This window comes from Argopecten irradians, chromosome 1 (assembly GCF_041381155.1).
Source record: "Argopecten irradians isolate NY chromosome 1, Ai_NY, whole genome shotgun sequence".
Classification (NCBI taxonomy): domain Eukaryota; kingdom Metazoa; phylum Mollusca; class Bivalvia; order Pectinida; family Pectinidae; genus Argopecten; species Argopecten irradians.
The window spans coordinates 32,896,234-32,918,954 of NC_091134.1; the positions used below are offsets into that span (position 1 = coordinate 32,896,234).

The 22,721-nt window shown below is 34.6% G+C and overlaps 2 protein-coding genes across 3 annotated transcripts in view; one reads left to right on the plus strand and one right to left on the minus strand.

Moving 5' to 3' along the window:
• The window catches only part of LOC138324777 (beta-parvin-like), a 73,889-nt gene extending 59,282 nt beyond the window's left edge, over positions 1 to 14,607 (minus strand). The window contains exons 1-11 of the mRNA XM_069269919.1: positions 14,458 to 14,607; positions 10,653 to 10,742; positions 10,033 to 10,103; positions 8,893 to 8,995; positions 8,390 to 8,536; positions 7,719 to 7,834; positions 5,966 to 6,024; positions 5,409 to 5,428; positions 5,079 to 5,140; positions 4,844 to 4,912; positions 3,181 to 3,282 (exon numbers count right to left, since the gene is read on the minus strand). Of these exons, the coding sequence (XP_069126020.1) occupies positions 3,181 to 3,282; positions 4,844 to 4,912; positions 5,079 to 5,140; positions 5,409 to 5,428; positions 5,966 to 6,024; positions 7,719 to 7,834; positions 8,390 to 8,536; positions 8,893 to 8,995; positions 10,033 to 10,103; positions 10,653 to 10,742; positions 14,458 to 14,563 (945 nt within the window). The 5' untranslated portion in view covers positions 14,564 to 14,607. The remainder of the gene's footprint in view (positions 1 to 3,180; positions 3,283 to 4,843; positions 4,913 to 5,078; positions 5,141 to 5,408; positions 5,429 to 5,965; positions 6,025 to 7,718; positions 7,835 to 8,389; positions 8,537 to 8,892; positions 8,996 to 10,032; positions 10,104 to 10,652; positions 10,743 to 14,457) is intronic.
• A 95-nt stretch (positions 14,608 to 14,702) lies between these two features.
• Positions 14,703 to 22,201, plus strand: LOC138324792 (translocator protein-like). 2 transcript variants are annotated; one of them, XM_069269953.1, is made up of 4 exons: positions 14,703 to 14,841; positions 17,727 to 17,828; positions 18,837 to 19,052; positions 20,151 to 22,201. In XM_069269953.1, exons 2-4 carry the CDS (start codon positions 17,727 to 17,729, stop codon positions 20,319 to 20,321), a joined length of 489 nt encoding a protein of 162 aa, XP_069126054.1. In that variant the 5' UTR covers positions 14,703 to 14,841; the 3' UTR covers positions 20,322 to 22,201. The 2 variants fall into 2 exon arrangements, with proteins under 2 accessions (XP_069126054.1, XP_069126046.1); XM_069269945.1 differs by lacking the exon at positions 14,703 to 14,841 and having other exon boundaries at positions 17,718 to 17,828.
• Positions 22,202 to 22,721: the final 520 nt, after the last annotated feature.

Sequence of the window (22,721 nt, forward strand, 5' to 3'; positions counted from 1 at the left end):
GTCTGAGTATCTCCCAGTATACTAGAACGATAGGACAATAGTCAAACCTGGATAGCTCCACAGGTCGGAGTATCTCCCAGTATACTTGAATGATAGGACAATAGTCAAACCTGGATAGCTCCACAGGTCAGAGTATCCCAGTATACTAGAATGATAGGACAATAGTCAAACCTGGATAGCTCCACAGGTCGGAGTATCTCCCAGTATACTAGAATGATAGGACAATAGTCAAACCTGGATAGCTCCACTGGTCTGAGTATCTCCCAGTATACTAGAACGATAAGACAATAGTAAAACCTGGATAGCTCCACAGGTCAGAGTATCCCAGTATACTAGAATGATAGGACAATAGTCAAACCTGGATAGCTCCACTGGTCTGAGTATCCCAGTATACTAGAATGATAGTGAAAAGCCCAACAAAAGACTATACATTAGGAACTGTTTAGAAGATTTGTTTTTCTTTTTTAAAGAACAAGACCAATTAAGTATGTTACAGAATCTAGCCTGATGTAAAATTAAAGGTAAAGAATCAAATACATGTACACAAATAATGACCTATTGGGTCAGACATAAAAAAGTAGGTCAGAGTGACCTACTTTTGATACATGGCACAAAAAGGTTTAATGAAAGCTGTATAGTGCCAACTACCTTGGTATATCGATAGAAGCAAACTTATGGTGACCATGTTACATGCAATGGTGTATGGGAAAGCGAAACAAAAAGGTGACTTTGTATACATTTTGTTGAGAATTACAGCTCAATCGATGGTCCATTTTATAGCTGGACTGACCAGGATGAACTATTGAACCACATATAAAGTTCTCGTGAGAAGTAGTGCTGAATACAGAGCCTAGAAAAGTTTTTCCTTGAATGTAAATCGGTCGTAGGCTCAAATGTAGACAACTGATCTCAAATAAAGCACAAAGTATTGGTAAATCACTTTGGTAAATCTGTGACTAAAGCAATAATTTCCAGTAAATAAAAGCTATTTTTTAATGTAAAATGGTCAAACATTCAAAATTAGACCTGCTTTAAAAACAGCAAAAAAAAAGAAGACAAAATCTAGGTCGAAGTGGCATACTTTTAGCATCTAACATAAACAAATCTAAGTCAAAAAGACCTACTTTTGGTAAATGTACCTAGATGAGACAATGACCAATGTATGAAAATTCATTGACTAGATGAAAACCTATGATAAAGAACAATACTATTAGTTCCATATTCAAGAACAAGTTTGGCTAGGATTATGGAGGTGGGTTAACATTGTTGGATTGTAAGCTGACCTGGGACTGCAGTCACAAAGTAATGTAGATACCATGTACCAACCATGACAGGGGAACTGCCTATAGCACCTACAGTATAGGAATGTCAGGCTTAGTCGGTTAGGGATGAGATGTCTTCAGTACAAGTCGTAAATCAGACAGGAGATTAAGATCGGATGTTATAGGGTACCAAAAAAATATGTTTTTGTCAGAGTAATAAGCTCGGCTACAGAAACAACAGCATGCTGTGATCTGTCAGTTCTCTATAAACAGTGCAATAGATCATCTTTTTTGTTTGTTTGCATTGTGTTGGATAACACTCAAGACAGAAAGAGTTGTCTCCCTTAGGTATCAGTGATTCTTCAATTTAGTGGACAAACACACCTTATCTGTATGCAATTCTATCCATTCAAAATAATTTTCTACAGAATATCATAATTCCGATGAAACAATTAGATCTTTAATAATTCAACATTACTTTCTGTAATTTATATGCTTAACTCTTTCAGAATTTATCAAAATCTTTCCAGTCAGCACCAGAGAATCTTAACGAAGTTCAACTAAACTACATATAATTAAACTAATTACAAGATGAACATAGTGCTTGCATTGCTTACCAAAAACATTTTGGTAATTATGTAATATAATCCTCATTGATGATCACAATATTGCTTCCTTTTTGCTCCACATAAAGCAACAAACCCACAATCATCAAAATCAGTTTTCTCAATCAGCAATTTACAAGATACTCATCTTCTTCTATCTTACACTTGGGTACTTAATCCTGCTTTTTGGTTAAGTAACTGCTATTTCTTTGGCAAAATATCCCATTCTCCAAGCACATTTTTGTGTTAATCTTGCTTTGTGAATAATGTAAAAGCCCAGTTATGTTACTGTTAACCCAAAAATACTATAAAAGCCTGGTGAAACATTTTCTGAAATCTTTTTCTATGCGTTCTGAATGACGTAAAAAGTAGTACCTTATCAAAATATCAATTAGAAACTGATGCAATGAGTAAAAAGATCATGTTTTAGTCCAAATGGATGTCATTAATTTAGTAAAAAAGAGACTTTACTGCACATGTTAACTCCGATATTGTGGCCACAAAAACAACACCTTAGCCTCTCCCTTCAGAAGTAATATCAAAGGCAAGTTAACTGCTTTGTGAAAATAAGTAATTTCAAGAAAGTCTTTATTTCCTCGAAATGGGCCTTTTCCTAAAAACCCTTGGAGACTGTATGTATACCCAGAAGTATGTTCTCCTTTATCAAAGTATGACCAAAGATAAATCATGGTATGAAGTATGACAGGACATGGTTGGACAATGGCTGATGCACATGGCACAAGCCAACTAACTACCGGGTCAGCTTAGAAACTGATCGCCAAATGAGTTAATGATATAGCATCCTTGGGTGTTTGCTAAATCACAACTTAGTGAGCTAAGTTTTTTGCTGAAATTTCAAGAATTCTGGTATTCATGGGATTGTTCCCAAGTAACAGGTTTGGTTTATTTGATGATTGGATAACATTAAAATTTACTTGTATGACACTTGTTGATATTAATAGTTTTAAACAGCTGTTACCTTGCTGGTCCTTACAAAACATTACTTGAATCTGATGTAGATTTTCATGAGATATTGCTATTGAAGTTGAAGATGCTTTTAACATGCAGGATTCTATGGTCATCTACCAGTATTTTTTTTATAAGTTATCAATGTTAGTTGGTAAATTTTTTTGTTTTCCTGAAAACTGGAGTGGTCAAACTGGTGACCTCATATGTTTTATCATTCTGCAGCCTGATGAACTAAGGTCTTATCAATTGTTGTTTTCTTTATTTTGAAGACAGGATTTTTCTGTGTTTGCATAGTCTTCAAAGAATTTAAATTCTAATTTAAATTTTAATCTAATTTAGCTTACCTTCTCTTCAAAGCTAGTAGGAGTCAGGTGGAAGTCATACAGTGGTACAAAGTATCCCTCTAGGAGCCCCATCAGTAGGACCAGGTATACGCCGTCATGGAACTGGTAAATACAGGTAAAACAATGTCAATTACCAGAAAACACGATGGTTACTCACAGAAAACAGTGGTAATCATAGGTAAAAACAAGGACATAGTCATTCAGATCCCCCGCCAATGGAGATATCAAAGCTGAAGTAAGTTTGATTGTGGAGACTTATGTGTATGAAAAAAAACCCAGGAAAAAGTCCAAAAAATGAAAACCTAAAAATAGCAAAAGGTACTACTAGACCATAAAATGAATGTGTCTATGAAGTGGAAATATCTCTGCTGGTTTTAGAGTTATGCTCCGGAAATGAACCTGCTACAAAAATATGATATTTTCAGCAATGTTTCTATGGTTACAGAAAAAAGCACAAAAAGTGAAAACCTAAAAATAGCAAAAGGCACTACTAGACCATAAGAACAATGTGTCTATGAAGTTTCATGGAAATATCTCTGCTGGTTTTAGAGTTGTGCTCTGGAAACGATTCTTACACAAAAATCAGCCATTTTCAGTAATGTTTCCATGGTTCCAGAAAAAAGTACAAAAAGTGAAAACCTTAAAATAGCAAAAGGCACTACTAGACCATAAGACTAATGTGCCTATGGAGTTCCGTGCATATATCTCAACCGGTTTTCCAGTTATGCTGCGGAAACGAACCTGGTACAAAAATATGATATTTTCAGCAATGTTTCCATGGTTACAGAAAAAGTGCAAAAACTGTAAACCTAAAAATAGCAAAAGGCACTACTAGACCATAAGAACAATGTGTCTATGAAGTTTCATGGAAATATCTCTGCTGGTTTTAGAGTTGTGCTCCGGAAACGATTCTTACACAAAAATCTGCCATTTTCAGCAATGTTTCCATGATTACAGAAAAAAGTACAAAAAGTGAAAACCTTAAAATAGCAAAAGGCATTACTAGACCATAAGACCAATGTGCCTATGAAGTTTCGTGGAAATATCTCTTCTGGTTTTAGAGTTATGCTCCGGAAACGAACCTGGTACAAAAATATGATATTTTCAGCAATGTTTCCATGGTTACGGAACAAATGCAAAAAATGAAAACCTAAAAATAGCAAAAGGCACTACTAGACCGTAAGACCAATGTGTGTATGAAGTTTCGTGGAAATATCTCTACTGGTTTTAGAGTTATGCTCCGGAAACCATTCGTACGGACGGACGGACGGAACCCATTTGTACATAAATCCCCAGCAAACTTCGTTGGGCGGGGGATAACAACAGTAATTAAACATGTAGGTCAAACATTTGCAATTATAAGTGTGTCTTATATCCCTCATTCCTATACCAACTTTCATCTTAATCTGACAAAATCAAATTTTCTTACCAAACAATGGCCTCCATTTTTTACCAAGGCAACAAAATTTAGATATTTTCAAAAATAGTGCCATGCTGTTTGGCATCCCTCAAATCATATGAATTTTGTCAAAACTCTCTGACTCTTCAGCATAATTTGAAAACAGCTCTGACTCTTCAGCATAATTTGAAAATCCAAACTGATGGACAATGAAATATTATGTCCATATACTTGGTCACATGTCAAAATGCACAGAACATGTACCTGCTGATCCAGATCTGTCACTTCAAGGTTGATCTTCAGCATCTGTTTATTTACAAAGGTCACCAGAGTCTGCAACAGAAATAAATCATTAATCTAAACAAATCACTACTGTAATATGTTTATTACCCAAGGGTGAACAAATTCTGACAAAAATAGTCTGGCCATTACACTATAACAATTTCTCTTTGAGAACTAGAACTGTCATCCAGAAGGTCAACTTTTAACATGTACTCACCTTTTTCACCAAGTTAAGCTTGTCAGGTGCATGATCAAATAATGTATCAAATGCATCTCGCTCTGAAATATCGAAGAAATGGACATCAAAAAGATTCATTACAGAAAACAACATCTAATACACATGACAGAATTATCAAAGATAGTTGATAACGCTATCTTTTAAAATTAAATTCACAACGATATGTTTTTTGATAACTAAACATTAAATGAATAAACCTGAAATTTCAGAATACTAATGGTAGTAGCGATAGTAATTGAATAGACAGATTTTTATATTAATCTTCCATCTAATCAATAATTTCATTCAAGGAAACATCAGTAAACTTACCAAATCTTGCACCAATATCCCTACAAGTAAAATCAGAAAACATTTATTTAAAACTGCGGAGACTGGTTTTGTGAATTTTGATTTGCATCAATTAATGAAATGTCATGAGAGGTACTGTTGTATCTATAACCTTAACCTCCATCAATGATATAACCATTTTGTACATCAAGTTTAATTGATTTTTCTAGATTTGTACTTTGACATAAACTAATCTTACAATACATTACCTATCTTATACATGTACTTACAATCTTTCTCTTTCACACTTACAAAAATTCTCTTACACATATTTTACTTACCTTGATTGAAGTTTTCTTTAACTATAAAATATTCTCTTATGCAATCAAAACCTCTCTTACACTTACAAAATTTCCTTGCATACAAATTGTCTAAAACTTCACCTATACTCATGCATCAGGTATTGTCATTACACTACACTTCACTATAATATCATGAGGAGGAACACAACACAATTGGGATTCTTATTTTTGACATACTGATCACCAGTCCAGCATCTTATAAACTAGACAATCTACATATAACAATTTCATGCTTACTCATTAGTAGTTGTAATTTCTTCAGTCACCTGCCTTGGGAACAGTCTACCATCTCGTTTCTGTTATAGCAAATGCACAATTTATTAACAGATAGAAGAAAATAAACCAATATCGCTGTCAAACTTTTACAAAATTAGTCGAAAGATATTACAGAATAAAGTCACAGGCTGCAACCAATATTGTTTTTAACCACTTACAAAATTAGTTAAAATAATGTCAAAGCAGAAACTCATAGTCTGACAATCTAGGTAAATAAGGATGTTAATACAGTAAAACCCCTATAACTCGAACTGCAGGGGACCAGGTCAATAGTTCGAGGAATACGGGGTATTCGACTCATCCGAGGTTGGTCAAGATCGACAGTTAAAATGTCCGGTTTCAAACTATGACAAACAATGCACGGCAATGACATTTTAATTACCCTATCTTTCAGCATTTTGGATTTCTTTATTTAAGTGTTGTATTGATATCAAGTTGAAAACATGTATAACATAAATTTAGCGTTTGGAAAAGCTAATGAGAAAGCCCTAAATCAAATGTCATTCACATCATAGTAAGTGATCGTCATCTAGGTTAATGTACAATATCCATATTGGTCAATAAGGAGTACATTTTCTAATCATTTAATTATCACAATTTATTTAAAACATTTACAAAATACATACTCACAATAAAGTTATTAACCAGCATATTTAAGGACATAAGAAATGATATCTATAGATGTCTATTTAGTATTTACGAGTAAAGTTACAAAATACAATTTAGATGAAAAGATACGGAACACGCTGATAAAATGTACTTTGCATATATCGCTTGATATCGTTTACATCTTTCGGCAAATAACATTAGCCTGTCAAATGAAACCAACAAAGAAATTTAAAAAAAATAAACTTTTATAATTAGGCGGACGTCAGCAATATCTTCCGCCTCTTTTGTCATTTTACAATGCTTACTTTCTATTAACACGGATCAACAACTTCCCTATTTACAACGAAGATTATTACTAGAGAAACCTCAATAACTTCATGCCTTTTCTGAAATATTTAAATAAAGTTAGCATCAAACAACGACTTGCGATCGTGTAGGTAGGTAATAATGACACCGTTAATCCCTTAATTACCTAAAGGCTTGACTCGCCAACTGTATAAACACAAGATCGTGAGCAATTATCCATGTCGGTCGGTGCAGTCAGGTGTGACACAGGTAAAAAAAATCTCAAGGGCCGAACACCTGTTCGACGAATGCATGGGTAAATACTATGTATTTGATGCAACGGGGACATATTTCTGTTCGAGGAATAAGGGGTATTCTCGACGAATAGCTGTTCGAGCTATCCGGGGTTTTGTTACATAGATTATATAGGGAGACGGTCGGGACCGTATGACCAGTTCGACGAATAGGGGGTATTCGAGGAATCCGGGTTCGAGTTAATAAGGATGTTAATATATCTGAAATAAAATCAAACATGCTTAGTGACCACCTCTGTATAAAGATCACTGTGTAACAAGAACCCCCTCTCAGGGTCCGAAACTCCCTCTCAGGGTCCTAAATGGTCAATTTCAGCATAATTTGCCCTTTGGATTTGGCTAGAAAGAACATTGAGTGGTCTTTATAGACAGGCTTGACTTTATAACACATGTTTTTTTAGACTTAGATCTTCTTGTATAGTATACCTCATCAATGATTTCATATTGATCTTTGAAAGTGGAAAGTTCAATTTAACAGATTAGTTAATTAATGTTATTGAACTTACCTGTACAACCATCAGTGTGATACAGACATTTTCAGGTAATCTGATTGGTGCCCTAAAGTGACGAGCAAGGCTCACCAACAGGTGTAAAATTGCCACAAGGTTCTTAGAGTGGATACCTGAAAAATAAAACACAGAAATTTAATCTTGATTTAAATACAACTAAGGAACATTGCATTAATACAAAATCTTGATTTAATCATTTCTACGCATGTTTTACTTTCAGTTGAAGTAATTTCATCAGTTATCTTCAGTTGGGTTGGGTTTTGAATAACTCATAGTTTACCATTAGCTATGATAATTTTGCTGGCCCTGTGCATGTATGTCCAGTGAGTATGTGTTTTGGGATACTGTGGTATACTTGCAATGTATCCTCTTGTGATAGAGGTAACTATGTAGCTACCACTTATATAGTACTATTTTACTGAAACATACGGATACCTGACCACATAGTACTGACAACAAACAAATCAGTAGATGCTGAGCAATAAGCAGGATCAACAACTATCACTACTGTAGATTAGACTGATGTATATTAGTCTGGGGAAAAACACAGAGCCTTCTTCACAGAGGCAAACTATTGACTCAAGATTCAAAAGTTAGAAACTTTTGAGAAACACAAAAGTGTTTAGGAAGAATGAAAAAGATAAGATTGAGACGTGTGTATAACTTACTGTCTATGCTCCACTTGGACTGACTCCAAGCTGGTGGCAGCTGTAGGGTATCATTAATCACATCCAGTACAATCCATAATTTCTGTTTCTGGGCTTGCTCTGATTGTGTCACCTCCGGTACCTTTACTCTGATCCCAGCTAGCTTCTCTGTTAAAGTTAGAAATCAGAGTTATCCATTCTATAAACAATCTTAGCTTGAATTCACTTGTATTTAAGATTGATAAATATGCCTATGTCAATGTTTCATTCGCTAGTTTTTAATATTGTTACATATTAGATTTCAGTTCATAGTTCCTCTAACGAACAACATAAAAATCATATAACAAGAAACCATAAATGTTTGAGCATTTAGGAACTAGTGATATAACAATATTATGATATGTAGTTTGTATGCAACTTTTAGGCTTCAAAACAATACCACAATACAGCCTTATGATTTCACAATAAATTCATTAAATACTGCAAGAGCATGTATTCATATTCCAATACACAGTTCAGCATACCAATTAGTTTTTGTAAAATCTGTCCATCAAAGAGATCTTCTTCAATATCTTTGACAATGATTCGGTCGTCGGCTAACACATCATTGATCCAATCAAGCAGCATCTGGTAAAATAAAAAGTTTTGATAAGTTATTGATCTTACAATTCTGTACATTTTCTGGGATACAGTGAAGATGAATAAATACATTTCTACCACAATAGTCAGTGTTATTCAACTCTCAGGGTATCAAATAAACGATGCAGCTGTTGATTAACAATTTGTTTATACCACACGTGGTATAAACTCTGTACGCATTCTGATTGGTTGACACGGTGAACTTTGACCGAACTACATCTTTCTGAGTGTCGTGTCATCATTTGTCAACGTCATCAATAATCGAGTGACGTCATGCTATGCTGTGATCGCCGCTTGACGCCAAAACTGCTGTTGGATAGCGTACTTATCCTCGTCGTATTTCTATCGGCTAAAAGCGGATATAATTGTGGTAGAAACAGGTCACACGACTCGTGGTTGTTAGATATGGAATTTATTCCACACTCGTAAGTTATTTTTTAAAAGTTACAAAAGACACTCGCTAAGGCTCGTGTCTTTTGTAACTTTTAAAAAATAACTCACTCGTGTGGAATAAATTCCATATCCAACAGCCACTCGTTGTGTAACCTCTATATACATGTATTGGTATCATACATTATACCTCTTGTAAGAACATGATCATAAATCTTGGGCTTGTATTTAAATTTGTTTCACTGACTGATTTTCATACAAGCTTCAGTTTTTAATAAAATGTTGAGCATGAGTACATTCACTTAAACATAATTAATTAATGTTTCCTGTAATCTATTTTCATTGTAACTATTAATAATCTACATGGCATTAAGTTTTAAGTACTGTTAACCACTTTATCTTTGCATATATATGCAATATTTCAAGCTTTCAAGCATTGTCATTTTCAACATAATATTCAAGAAAAGACAAAAATTAAAGATCAACGGCTATAACTGACAATTATGTATTCATATATGTATTTGCATTTAACAATCATTCGCAAAATTTGAATTCGCATTTGATATCTAATGAGATTATAGAAAATTTGTATTTCATGAAAATAAAGCGGTTTACAGTAATGCTGGGATATTTACCTTGATCAACTCCTTCACTTTTGGATCATCTCTTGAATGCGGCTCAATCATGGATCGTTCTTCATTGTCATCTAAGAACATAAGTATTTCAATCTTAGTAATTTGAAGGTACCTTTACCATTAATTAAGTCTGTAATATATACCAATAACATATTATTTAAGAATTATCATTATATAATATATTTCATAACATTTACACTGAAAGGTTTGCTTTGTCATGAGCACAGAATTTGGTTAGTTTTTGTAATACTAATTTACATTCTTTTAACAACCAGGTTCAATTCAGGATGTGCCAGGTAAAGGTGGTAGAGGAAAGCTGAAATACCCATTGAATAATAACAAAAACTATTTGGTGCATGTGCATTATCTAGCAACTGCCCCAACTTGGTTTTGAAATTGCTACAAAGAGATGGAGTAATTTTATCTATACTACAACCGCAGCCCTGATTTTTTATGTTCTGATAGAATGGAACAGTATCATTTATTTATTTGTGTATTTACTGTCAATTCTAAACTGACTAAAGACTAAAGTTTCAGTAACAGACTTCATAACAAAGCAAAGTAATCATAATGATTAAGAGGTACAGTGTGTAAGCAGGCATATCAAATCTGTTACATACCCATGCTGTATCCTTCTGGGCCGATATCAGCAAATGTTGGACTGGTCGGTGATTCAATGGCATTTTTACCTTCTTCTTGGAGTTCACTTACTGTAAGAATTGGACAATATTTCAGATTACCATTCTTATCATTGACTAATATTATTATTGCAGGCATCACATTAAATTATGTCTTCATTTCTATTATATACTAATCTAGATCATGATCACTGTTTATTGGCATACATGTAAATAAATTTAACTAAAGACTTATCATCAATACTGATTCAACCAATCAGTTATTTCAATGCAATTATATTACAAAACACATGTACTGAGATTAATTTCAACCGTTAATCGTGCCATCGACAGTTTCACAAGTTAAGGGCTATTGGACGACACTATCGCCCTTTTGGAGTTTGTGAAACGAAATTTGCAAACAAGCTATTAACTGCACAGAATGCTCTAATATTTTCCTCACTTCGTTTTAAATACATACATAAACATTGAAACTCAACATTTATGAAAAAAATAACTTTACAACAACTAAATTCTAATTTCTTTCGGTGTTAAGAACTGTTTGACATTCATCATAATAATGCATATTCGTAAATAAAAATCCTTCCATACATGTTCAGTGTTATTGTGGTTACATGTATTTACTGAGTTTTGTTCACTTTTTCGCCTGTGTAAGCTACACGTTAGTTTGATTTTTGGACACATTTGCCGTACACACAAGCAATGTGGGACGGAACACGTGGCTGGAAGTAAAAACCTTATACAACAGAAACTGCCAATCTCAAACAAATCCTTTTGCCATATCAAGGGAAGACGTTTTCCCGATAACATATAACATAAATACCTAGCAAACAACACATGCCGGCATCCATGATGACGTGTCTGTCGTCGGCATGCTTTTTACTTACACTTTCTTCTCGCTATCTTGCCGTTTATGTCATGAAATATACTAAGCCACACCATAGTCTTAGAAGGGAAATATCCAGTGAAATGTCTAATCACAGCAATATTTTTATTTGCCGTGTTTTATCTATTTATACTTAACATTATTTTAGCATCAAATGTCAACCCGATATGAGTTTACTGATAACACATAATCTTATTTTTGCGATGACATATTAGGCAGCCATTTCCTGTTTACGTAAACCATATTTCCTAACATACAGAAGAAAATGTTAAAGCTGACAATGCAAGTTAAAATTATTAACATGATTTTTTTTTAAATAAGTATACTCGTTTTTCCAAGAATTGTTTATGAGACATTCCCCGGTTGAGGACAGCCATTTTTGTTTTACATTCTGACGACTCACCGACCCCTATATAAAGCGCGTGAATCGACACACGCGCGCTCATTCATGTACCTATACACCTAGCAGTCCACAGGTTATATCACCTACAAATAGGTAAACAAAACCCTCACCTGTAAAACTATATGGAACTATTTTTAGCAAGAAAACATGTCAACTCCTCTAAGTTGTCATTTAGATGTTTCTCAAAATAAAATTCCAACGCAAGTGAATAGAAATCCAAAAATAATCCGTCCACATATCTCCACGTTTATCATCGTACCCGACGCACTCAACTGACCATATACACGTGACTACGTACCTGACCCGAACGAGCGACAACTATCAAGGACACACACGTGTCGTTGTACATGTACGTGTAAAACTTAGTTTATATTGAAGTGTTTTATTAGTTCGTATTGGACATATGTTGGGATATAGCTGACAACACATTCATCTATTACTTCAATGAAATATTGTCAGGTGAGTGCAGTGTTTATTTTCAATTTGACATTGTTATTTGCAATATCGGGGCATGTGTATCTGAGACAAGATATGTTTAGAATGATACACGTGTGCTAAGTGTCCCGTGCTTTATATAGGGGGTTGGCCAGTGAAGGTTACTAAGCAGAGCAAAAGAAAAATGGCTGCCACTTCCTTAGATACCACACTGTCATAACTAGGGGATGTCTCAGAAACAATTTTTGAAAAAAAAATATTTCGTTAATATTTTTTTTTTAATTTCAACTGCATGTTTTTAACTTGCATTGTCAGCTTTAAGCTCATTGTCAAAATGACAGAAATGTGACATATATTAACCAAATACTTATATCAATACCATCATCGTTACTAGTTTGGAAAGTAGGATTATTGTTATTTGTATATGGTGTTATCATTAAATTCTAAAAGCAAATATGCATAGATTGGCGATATGATAGGATAATTATTGATATTTTAGACCATAACATATAGTGGTGTCTTAGAATTTCGTACACTTCTGGAATTTTATTTTAATTAAGTTAAAAATCAAATTAGAATATATATTTATTTTTTGACAACCCCATATTGTGATCTTTACTCGATTTTAGACATATGGTGTGCTAATAAGAGCGCAGCTCTCTGCGCAGCCTTCGAAGCTCTACTAACCATAACAATTGTGTGAGCATGTAGATTCCAATACATTCAGTACCCCTTGGACTTTGAAATTGTGTCCCGCGGAAAAAGTCTTGTGTCTCCATGTAGGCAGCCATGTTTTAATTCTTGTTATCAGCACGACAAGATTTGAAATTTCTGTACTAGACTTATAATTAATGTGTTATCATTAACGTTTTAAAATTACTGTTTAAGTAGTTTTAATTTACACATATACAAGAACAACGCAATAAATGTACTGGTCCCATATATACTGTGTATGTTCTCAAGCGCACGGCACCGTCAGCAGTGACGTCAAAAAACCTGACGCCAAAGTTGACGGCACAGATTCGCGCGTATTTTTGATAGCATCTGCATCTGTTAAAAACAAGTTTGAAGTATATTGAACTATTCCATTTGGATTATTTTAAATTCTTTCTAACTATCGACAGTATGTGCATGTCAGTGAAATATTTTATTGTTAATCTCGTAGAGAAATATAGACAATAACAAGTTAAGATCTTATAATCTTTTACATGTAGCTGCGCTCTTCTGAGGCTTTGCCTTAAATTTGTAACAGGATAGGAGAAAATGTAGCTGCCAGACCGGGATTCGAACCCGGGACCCACCGAACACTAGCTGAGTGCTCTACCTTGTCACCAATGATCGACCCAGTCCAATCCCGCTACACTCCTCCCTCCTTTCTCGAAGTCCCTCGAAGACATACAAGACCCTTCCAAACACCACCACCATGGGTTATTTAGTTGGGCGCTAATTTTGTAATAGGAGAGGAGAAAATGTAGCGGCCAGACCGGGATTCGAACCCGGGACCCTCAGAACACTAGCCGAGTGCTCTACCGACTGAGCTACCTGGTCACCGACGATAGACCAAGTCCAATCCTGCTACAAATTCATATTAAATTAAGAACTGAATAACTTCCTTGGAGTGTTAAGAACAAAGTCTAGTAATAAGTTAATTGAATGCATTTCAATTTTAACAATAACATGAAAATTATATTGCTATTATTTGATTTAATCTGTTTTGAACCTTACATATTAGTCATCCAATTTATTGGTACAAGGGAGGTAATCCAATAACAACTCATCGTCAATTTGTAACAACATAATTATATATATATATTACTACCCAATCTATAATTAAATCATTTATTGACGACTTGAAAGCCACTTTTATAATTTCAAGATTGAAATATCTTTTTAGACTATCTTTAAAACTATGCATTCTTGCAAGTCCATTTATGGGCATAATACTGACAGGAGCGATTGAAAAGTTTGGAAAACATCCCAAATATTTCGGTCAAAACTTAGTGTTAGATGAAAGATACAAAGTCAATATGGCTTTCAATCGCACAGAAATATAAGCCTTTTACCTTCCTTTGCCTTCTTCTTCCTTCCCAATGTGCCAATTTTATCCAAAAAAGAGTCTTCCTTCTTTCTAGGTGTTGCTGGTGGTGGTGAACTTGGTTGGGTGGCCATTTTGGATTCTTACACTTCCGTTGTGGAGGTCAAAGGTCAAGCTAAAATCACTTGAGAATAAATAATATTGATTTTCAACAAAATATGAAAAGTAATGATATATTGTAGGTGTTTTTCTAAATGATTTGAGTTTGATTACATGTTATTCCATTATTGTGTGCATCTGCTGAAAATCAAAACAGTTTTCCTTTTCTTTAGAGAGTATTGAGTCGGTGCAAAGGCAACTTACGCAACTACAAGGAAGCCTGCGGTCAATTTTTGAAGTATTCGCAGAGAAGGTAAATGGAAATGTCACCTTATAAAGACACATTTAAGGTGTTATTCAACATTGTTTAATTTCTTTGAATGGCACATTGGCGTTGTCATTCCGTTATTTGAAGTGAAAAAAGTACATAGACGGACCGGAACTTCACCGGCAGGTGCCCGTCCAAATACAAAAATATTAACTTGCATAGTATGCAACATTTATGAACAGCGTAATCGACGATCTACAGTTTTGTGATATAAACCTTTCTACCACAACTGTTTCTCGTGTTGAACATATAGTAATAGGCTAAATACTGTGTGCTTAATTGTGTTGTAACCGGAAACGAGTACAATATTTTGCATTGCCTATAACAGTATAAATTGTGGTCACTCCATTCATTCACGCCTGAAATTTTATAATTAACTGTTTTAGCTTTATTTATAGAAGAGTTGATATGTGTCTGTAGGGGTAAATAAGTTAAGGGTGTCTTCATGGTGATTTGAATTCAACATACTTTGTACCACAACCCTCCACTTCAGGGTAGCAGGTTCAAAACCAATGTTTGACAGCGAGTTGCATGAATGGTACTTTTGACCTACTCCAACAATGTTAGAGGTACTGCAAAAGTATAGCACAACGAGACACTTTTGAAACATTACATTGTATCTAACAGTCATTTGGTTTGAAAATGAATATCAATTCGTCAGTAAGTTAAAAGTACTGACTGTGGTTTTTCAAAGGGAACTCCTGCATAGATTACATTGTCCATTATTAATAGGACATAAAATAAAACTAAATCATAGAATATGAACAGCGGGCAAATTACAATAATGAGTCCCTTACTTTGTTTGGGGGGAAAAAATAATAGTTGCGTTTTCTCCTTTTTTAACTGTCCTTATTTAATTGTTGTTGATCCTAGAACAATTGTCATGAGTCGAAATGTAAACTTGAAGCCTCAATAACACAGAAAGACCACAGTTTTAAAAGTGTTTTTCAAAGCTATGTATTACTGTCCTGAGTTTGTTCAATTGCCAGGGCTATATGTGGATTCATATGACAGCTCAATTTAATTTGTGGATATCACTTATTTATACACAAACACTTCGTTGCAATCAATAATTTACTCTCTTATCTATATATTGGCTACAAGGCAGGTTCTGCTGTTGTAAAGTAAAATACAGTTGTAACAACTTTCTCACTAAATGTTTTTATATAAATATTACAAACACAGTGTAAGAATATTGACAGGGAATGCAAATTCCATACAACCATGCATTCATTGTATTAAAGCAGATTCCTTCTAATTGTTTTATTTATCTTTTCAGTTTTGCACAGACATATTATTGAACTAAAAATAGGTTGATTTTGACAACAAGAATTTAAAAATCATGCTAAAGAATTATAAACTAACTGGCTTGTAAAGATAATGTTGTAGAAAAATTTCTGAATAAATTCTTTTTATAGTCACCTACCCTATTTTGATGGTGGGCTATTCAAATCGATTTTTTTGTCCGTGGTACGTCGTCCGTCCGTCCGTTCGTCCGTCCTTCCGTCCGTTAACAATTCTTGTTACCGCTATTTCTCAGAAAGTAATGAAGGGATCTTTCTCAAATTTCACATGTAAGTTTCCCTAGGGGCCTAGTTGTACATAGTACATTTTGGGACCAATCGGTTAACAAGATGGCCGACAGGCCGCCATCTTGGATTTTGATAGTTTAAAGTTTGTTAATGCTATTTCTCAAAAAGTTTCAAAAGAATTCTTCTCAAATTTTTTGTACAGTTTCCCTTAGGGCCCTAGTTGTGCGTATTGCATTTTGGGACAGATCGATGAACAAGATGGCCGACAGGCTGCCATCTTGGATTTTGACAATTGAAGTTTGTTACAGCTATTTCTCAGAAAGTACTGAAGGGATCTGTCCCAAATTACTTGTGCAGGTTCCCCTAGGGGTCTAGTTGTGCATATTGCATTTTCGGACAGATCGGTGAACAAGATGGCCAACAGGACGCCATCTTTGATTTTGATAGTTGAAGCTTGTTACCACTATTTCTTAGAAAGTACTGAAGGGATTAGTCTCAAATTTCATTTGCAGGTTCCCCTAGGTCCCTGGTAATGCAAATTGCATTTTGGTTCTGATCGGTGAACAAGATTGCCAACAGGACGCCATCTTGGATTTTGACAATTGAAGTTTTTTTCCGCTATGTCTAAGAATGTACTGAAGGGATCTGTCTCAATTGTAGTCTCAAATTGTATGTGCAGGTTCTTCTAGGGGTCTAGTTGTGCATATTGCATTTTAGGACCGATCGGTGAACAAGATGGCTGACAGGTAGCCAACAGGACGCCATCTTGGATTTTGACAATTGAAGTTTTTCCGCTATTTCTCAGAATGTACTGAAGGGATCTTTCTCAAATTTCACATGTACGTTCCCCTAGGGGCCTAGTTGTGCATATTGCATATTGGGACCAATCGGTTAATAAGATGACCGACAGGCCGCCATCTTGGATTTTGATAGTTTAAAGTTTGTTACCGCTATTTTTCAAAAAGTACCAAAAGAATTCTTCTAAAATTTCATGTACAGGTTCCTTTAGGGCCCTAGTTGTGCATATTGCATTTTAGGACCGATCGGTGAACAAGATGGCAGACAGGTAGCCATCTTGGATTTTGATAATTGAAGTTTGTTACTGTTATATATCTCAGAAAGTAGTCAAGGGATCTTTCTCAAATTTCATGTGTAGTAATATGTAGTAAAAGCTTGAAAAGCAGAGAAAAGATCCCTCTTTCCTTTGTCAAACAAAGATCATTCTTAGGTGGGCGCCAAGATCACTCTGGGATCTCTTGTTTTGAGCTGAAAGGGGAAACCCACCTTTAATTTGTTCTATTTAACGTGGATTAAAATTGTTCATTTGATATGTTTCAGATGTCTGATTACGTTCGTATAGCTGGGGCAGTGCTTCTACCTCATGTTGGTGGGATTCTCGGAGGCTTTGTGACCAAAAACAATATCCCTACCTGGTTTGAGGTAAAACATCCACGGAAAATAAAATTGTTTGCTGAGGCAAATAGAATCTCAAATAGACACATTATACATATGCATTGATTTAAAACTTAATTGTACGTACAGGTTCAGTTGAAGTTAAGTGATATACATGCACCTGGTACATGCGTCTCTTACTAAATCATGTCCCTATTATATATACATGTACATCTGTTATTAGGTTATTTACGTTGTTATCCACCATATGTATTATAAACTTTCATTCAAGCAAATTCTTATCAATAAATGAAAAGCCCAGGGTATAAATGATATTTAGCATGTAGCATTTTGGGATGAATGGCTACCAAGTTTATTCAAATAGATGACCTTGACCTTCATTCAAGGCCACAGGGGTCAAATAGGCTAAATCTTCGAACAACTTCTTGTGAATAACTAAGAGGCTTAGAGACCTGATAACAGGTCTGTTATATGCTGGGTAAAAGGCTGCTAAGTTTGTTCAAATGAATGACCTTTCATTCAAGTCAAATGAATCAAATAGGCTAAAATCTTCTTGTGAATAACTAAGAGGCCTAGAGACCTGATATTGAACCTGTAACATGCCGGTACAAATGACCTTGATCTTCATTTAAGGTCACAGGGATCAGATAGCCTAAAATCAACTTTTTGTGAACGACTAAAAGGCCTAGACCTAATATTGGCTCTGTAGTATGCTGGGATGAAAGGCTACAAAGCTTGTTCAAGTGAATGATGTGTATGTAATTTTAAGGTTAAAGTCATCAAATATTTAGAAAACTTACAGCTTCAAATATTAATATAAAAGAGATCTACTACTGTATACTATGACTAAGCTGAGGTTATTTTGTGCCAATAGGCAAATGACTTAGACCCATGGGCCTATGGTATATTAAAGGAATATTTTTTATTCTTTTTTATATATTTCTACTTTGGCTATATATCAAAGGAATACATGTATTTGCTATATATTTCTACATTGTTTATTTATCAAAGGGATGTTTTTCTTTCATTAAAAAGCATTTGAAATTTCCTAAATGGCGTCCCCCAAACTGGGTGTTTGGGCCTGTGTGGACTACACTGTACACAGGGATCGGGGCAGCCTCCTACCTGGTGTGGAGAGATGGAGGAGGATTTGACGGTGACGCTGCCTTGCCGCTTACCTTATATGGAACACAGCTGGCTCTCAACTGGGCATGGACGCCCATCTTCTTTGGAGCTCATAAGATAGGCTTGGTAGGCATTTACATCCATTACCTCTGAATTTGGAATGAACTGCTCCAGCCATAGAACTAAAAGAGTTCAAAGGTGTATGGAGGAATGAATCACAATTTAGATATCTTTTTAAAGGCATTTATAACAGTAATTCCCTAAACTGAATTACTGCAACTAATGCATTATTCCAAATGTTGTCCAAATTTTTTTTTATACTGAACAGGTGATTGGTAAGAAGAGATACGAAATAATATAAGACTCTTTCATATGTGGATATGAAGGATAGGGATATTCTACCCGAGGGTCACAAAATGTATAGTAAACCCGAGGCTTGCCGAGGGTTTTGCAACATTTTGTGATCCGAGGGTAGAATATCCCTATCCTTCATATCCACTTATGAAAGAGTATTTTTCTTTCATACCTCAAAGTTTTATTGCAATTTTTCAACTATAATATCCCGCCATTTTGAAATAAATTCGGAGAAATCCACGACTGGAAGTCAATTTTCCTTACGTGAAAAATTACGTGATATTTCCAGCACAAATTCCGTTGTTTGCATCTTTTATAGTAAAACCAGTCATATTTGTGAAAAAAAAATGTTAAAATTTTACCGATGAAATAGATATTTTGTTGACGCCGTGACGTCACGAGGCTTTATTGCATGGGTAGCCATGCAATACAGCCTCAGGCGACATGAGTGTATTGCCCTGGACCAGCCAATATTACACGTGTAGGTATGAAAGAAATAAGGTTGTCATCACTGATGTCATCAACTTTCACATTTTGGAGAATTTAATAAATAGATATTATCACGTACATGTTATGAAGGTGATGTTTTTAGTTTCCGAAGTATTTTCAAAACACATGTTTAAAAAAAAAAAGGTTTTTTTTCTGTTGCATTCCACTTTACTTTATTACAGAACTGTCTGCCCCTGTGGATAGGTGATCCTAACATCATCTATTTGTGAGCGCAATGTTAAAAATATTCAGGGAAAATGACCCAAACAAACTATTGGTGTCACAAATGATACCTTCAAACAAGGACAGATAACTCTTGATAGATATTCAAAGAGAATGTTTTTGTGGTCATGTGATAACGATGTGTTGTCTATTTGACAGGCCATGATTGAAATTGGATTCATGTGGGGAGGTATTGCTGCCACCACGTATGCCTTCTATCCCATCAATAAAACCGCCTCCTACCTCATGTTGCCGTACCTAGCCTGGGTGACCTTTGCTTCGGCCCTAAACTTCAGTATTTGGAAACTCAACAAGGACCGAAAGGACTAGCTATTGGGAAGATAGAAAGTTTCTAATTACAAGTATATCTATGAGAACATAAGGTGCTTCGTGTTCTGATATGATATTTTTTAACTGAACATCGTCATCTTTAAAAACAAATTCCATCCACATTTTGATATAAGGAATTGGTAATAGAATTTTAATGAAATATTATCTATTTTCAAGCCTGGATTGCTTTCAAACACATTTTGTTCAAATTGTGAACGTCTCAAAGAAACTAAATTACTTAAAACTTATACTTGCAAGATCTTTATAAAAAGATTCACTGGTTTGATTTCTATTGGACATGTTTGTCTAACAAGAGTGCTTTTTCACATATATTATACTTATGAGTAGATTTTTTCTATTATGGATTGTTGGTTGATGGTCAGTCGATAATAATTAGGAGAAAAATCGGGCAGTAAAGTATAAAGGTTTTGTTTTATCATGTTCTGATCAAGTAGAGACTTTTTTGTTATACCTCTTATGGCCTTTTGATCTGTAAAATATTCACAGGGCTTGACACATTCCTATGACTGAAGAAATTTCTTTATGTCTGTATCAGTGAGATTTAGGAATAATAGAACAATGGATCATTGAAGACACCTGGAAATTTAATATGTTAAATAAGAGATTTTTGTATTAGAACCTACTAGAGAGTATGATTTATTTGATCTTTGTCATAGGTATTTGTGAAGTCCCTGTGAGTATTTAATTTTGTCATAGCTAGCTATAAATGTAACTTGCCATGTTTTACCTTTGTTGTATATGCCATCTATTGTTTACTCTGATATTTGATATCTGATGTTGATATTGTTTGAGCAAGGAAAATATAATTTTCGTCATGTTGAGTACAAGTATTTTTCTCTCCTAAAGCAGTAGCTAGTCTGTTTATTTACTGTTTCTATTTAACATATACAAATTAATATATTATATATGTGTATTCAGTTTCAACTGGACATTGTGTTAAGGAATTTTTTTTCCAGACAAAACTGAGAAAATGGGTTTCCCTTTATGGGAAAAGACTGTTGAAGTATTTCTTTGTTTCAATATTCCTAATTTCACCTCATTGATTTTGAAAGTTATACTATATCATAGAATGACAATACTTATATACAGTAAAACCCCTCTAACTCGAACCCGGATTCCTCGAATACCCCCTATTCGTCGAACTGGTCGTATGGTCCCGACTGTCTCCCTATATAATCTATGTAACAAAACCCCGGATAGCTCGAACAGCTATTCGTCGAATACCCCTTATTCCTCGAACAGAATTATGTCCCCGTTTCATCAAATACATAGTATTTACCCATGTATTCGTCGAACAGGTGTTCAGCCCTTGAGATTTTTTTACCTGTGTCACACCTGACTGCACCGACCGACATGGATAATTGCTCACGATCTTGTGTTTATACAGTTAGCGTGTCAAGCCTTTAGGTAATTAAGAGATTAACGGTGTCATTATTACCTACCTACACGATCGCAAGTAGTTGTTTGATGCTAACTTTATTTGAATATTTCAGAAAAGGCATTAAGTTATTGATGTTTCTCTCGTAATAATCTTCGCTGTAAATACGAAAATACGGAAGTGGTTGATCTGTGTTAATAGAAAGTATGCATTGTGAAATGACAAAAGAGGCGGAAGATATTGCTGACGTCCACCTAATTTTAAAAGTTTATTTTTCTAAAATTTCTTTGTTGGTTTCATTCGACAGGCTAACACAATGTTATTTATCGAAAGATGTAAACGATATCAAACGATATATGCAAAGTACATTTTATCAGTGCGTTCCGTATCTCGTAAATTGTATTTTGTAACTTTACTCGTAAACACATGTAACCCAATTCAACATTACGCTTTTACTAAAATAGACATCTATAAATATCATTTCTTACAAAGTACATTTTATCAGTGCGTTCCGTATCTCGTAAATTGTATTTTGTAACTTTACTCGTAAACACATGTAACCCAATTCAACATTACGCTTTTACTAAAATAGACATCTATAAATATCATTTCTTATGTCCGTAAATATGCTGGTTAATAACTTTATTGTGAGTATATATTTTGTAAATATTTTAAATGATTTATGATAATTAAATAATAGAAAATATACTCCTTGTTGACCAATATGGATTCTGCATTGACCTAGATGACGATCACTTACTCTACTGTGAATGATTTAGGGCTTTCTCAATAGCTCTTTCAAACGCTAAATTTATGTTATACATTTTTTTGCAACTTGATATTGCTATCAATAAAACACTTAAAGGCCCACTACCTTTCCGAAACGGCTTTTAATTTTTAAAAGGGAATGTAAAACAAGATCGATAATTTTGTAGAGTCTTAAAAATTATTTACTTACCGTTAATACAACATTTATCATCACCTTCTGAACGATTTGATTA

Coding starts and splice junctions, on each gene's coding strand:
- LOC138324792 (XM_069269945.1), top strand. CDS start 17,718: ATGTTTCAGATGTCTGATTACGTTCGTATAGCTGGGGCAGTGCTTCTA. Junction 17,829..18,836: donor ATATCCCTACCTGGTTTGAG/GTAAAACATCCA, acceptor TTCATTAAAAAG/CATTTGAAATTTCCTAAATG. Junction 19,053..20,150: donor GAGCTCATAAGATAGGCTTG/GTAGGCATTTAC, acceptor TCTATTTGACAG/GCCATGATTGAAATTGGATT.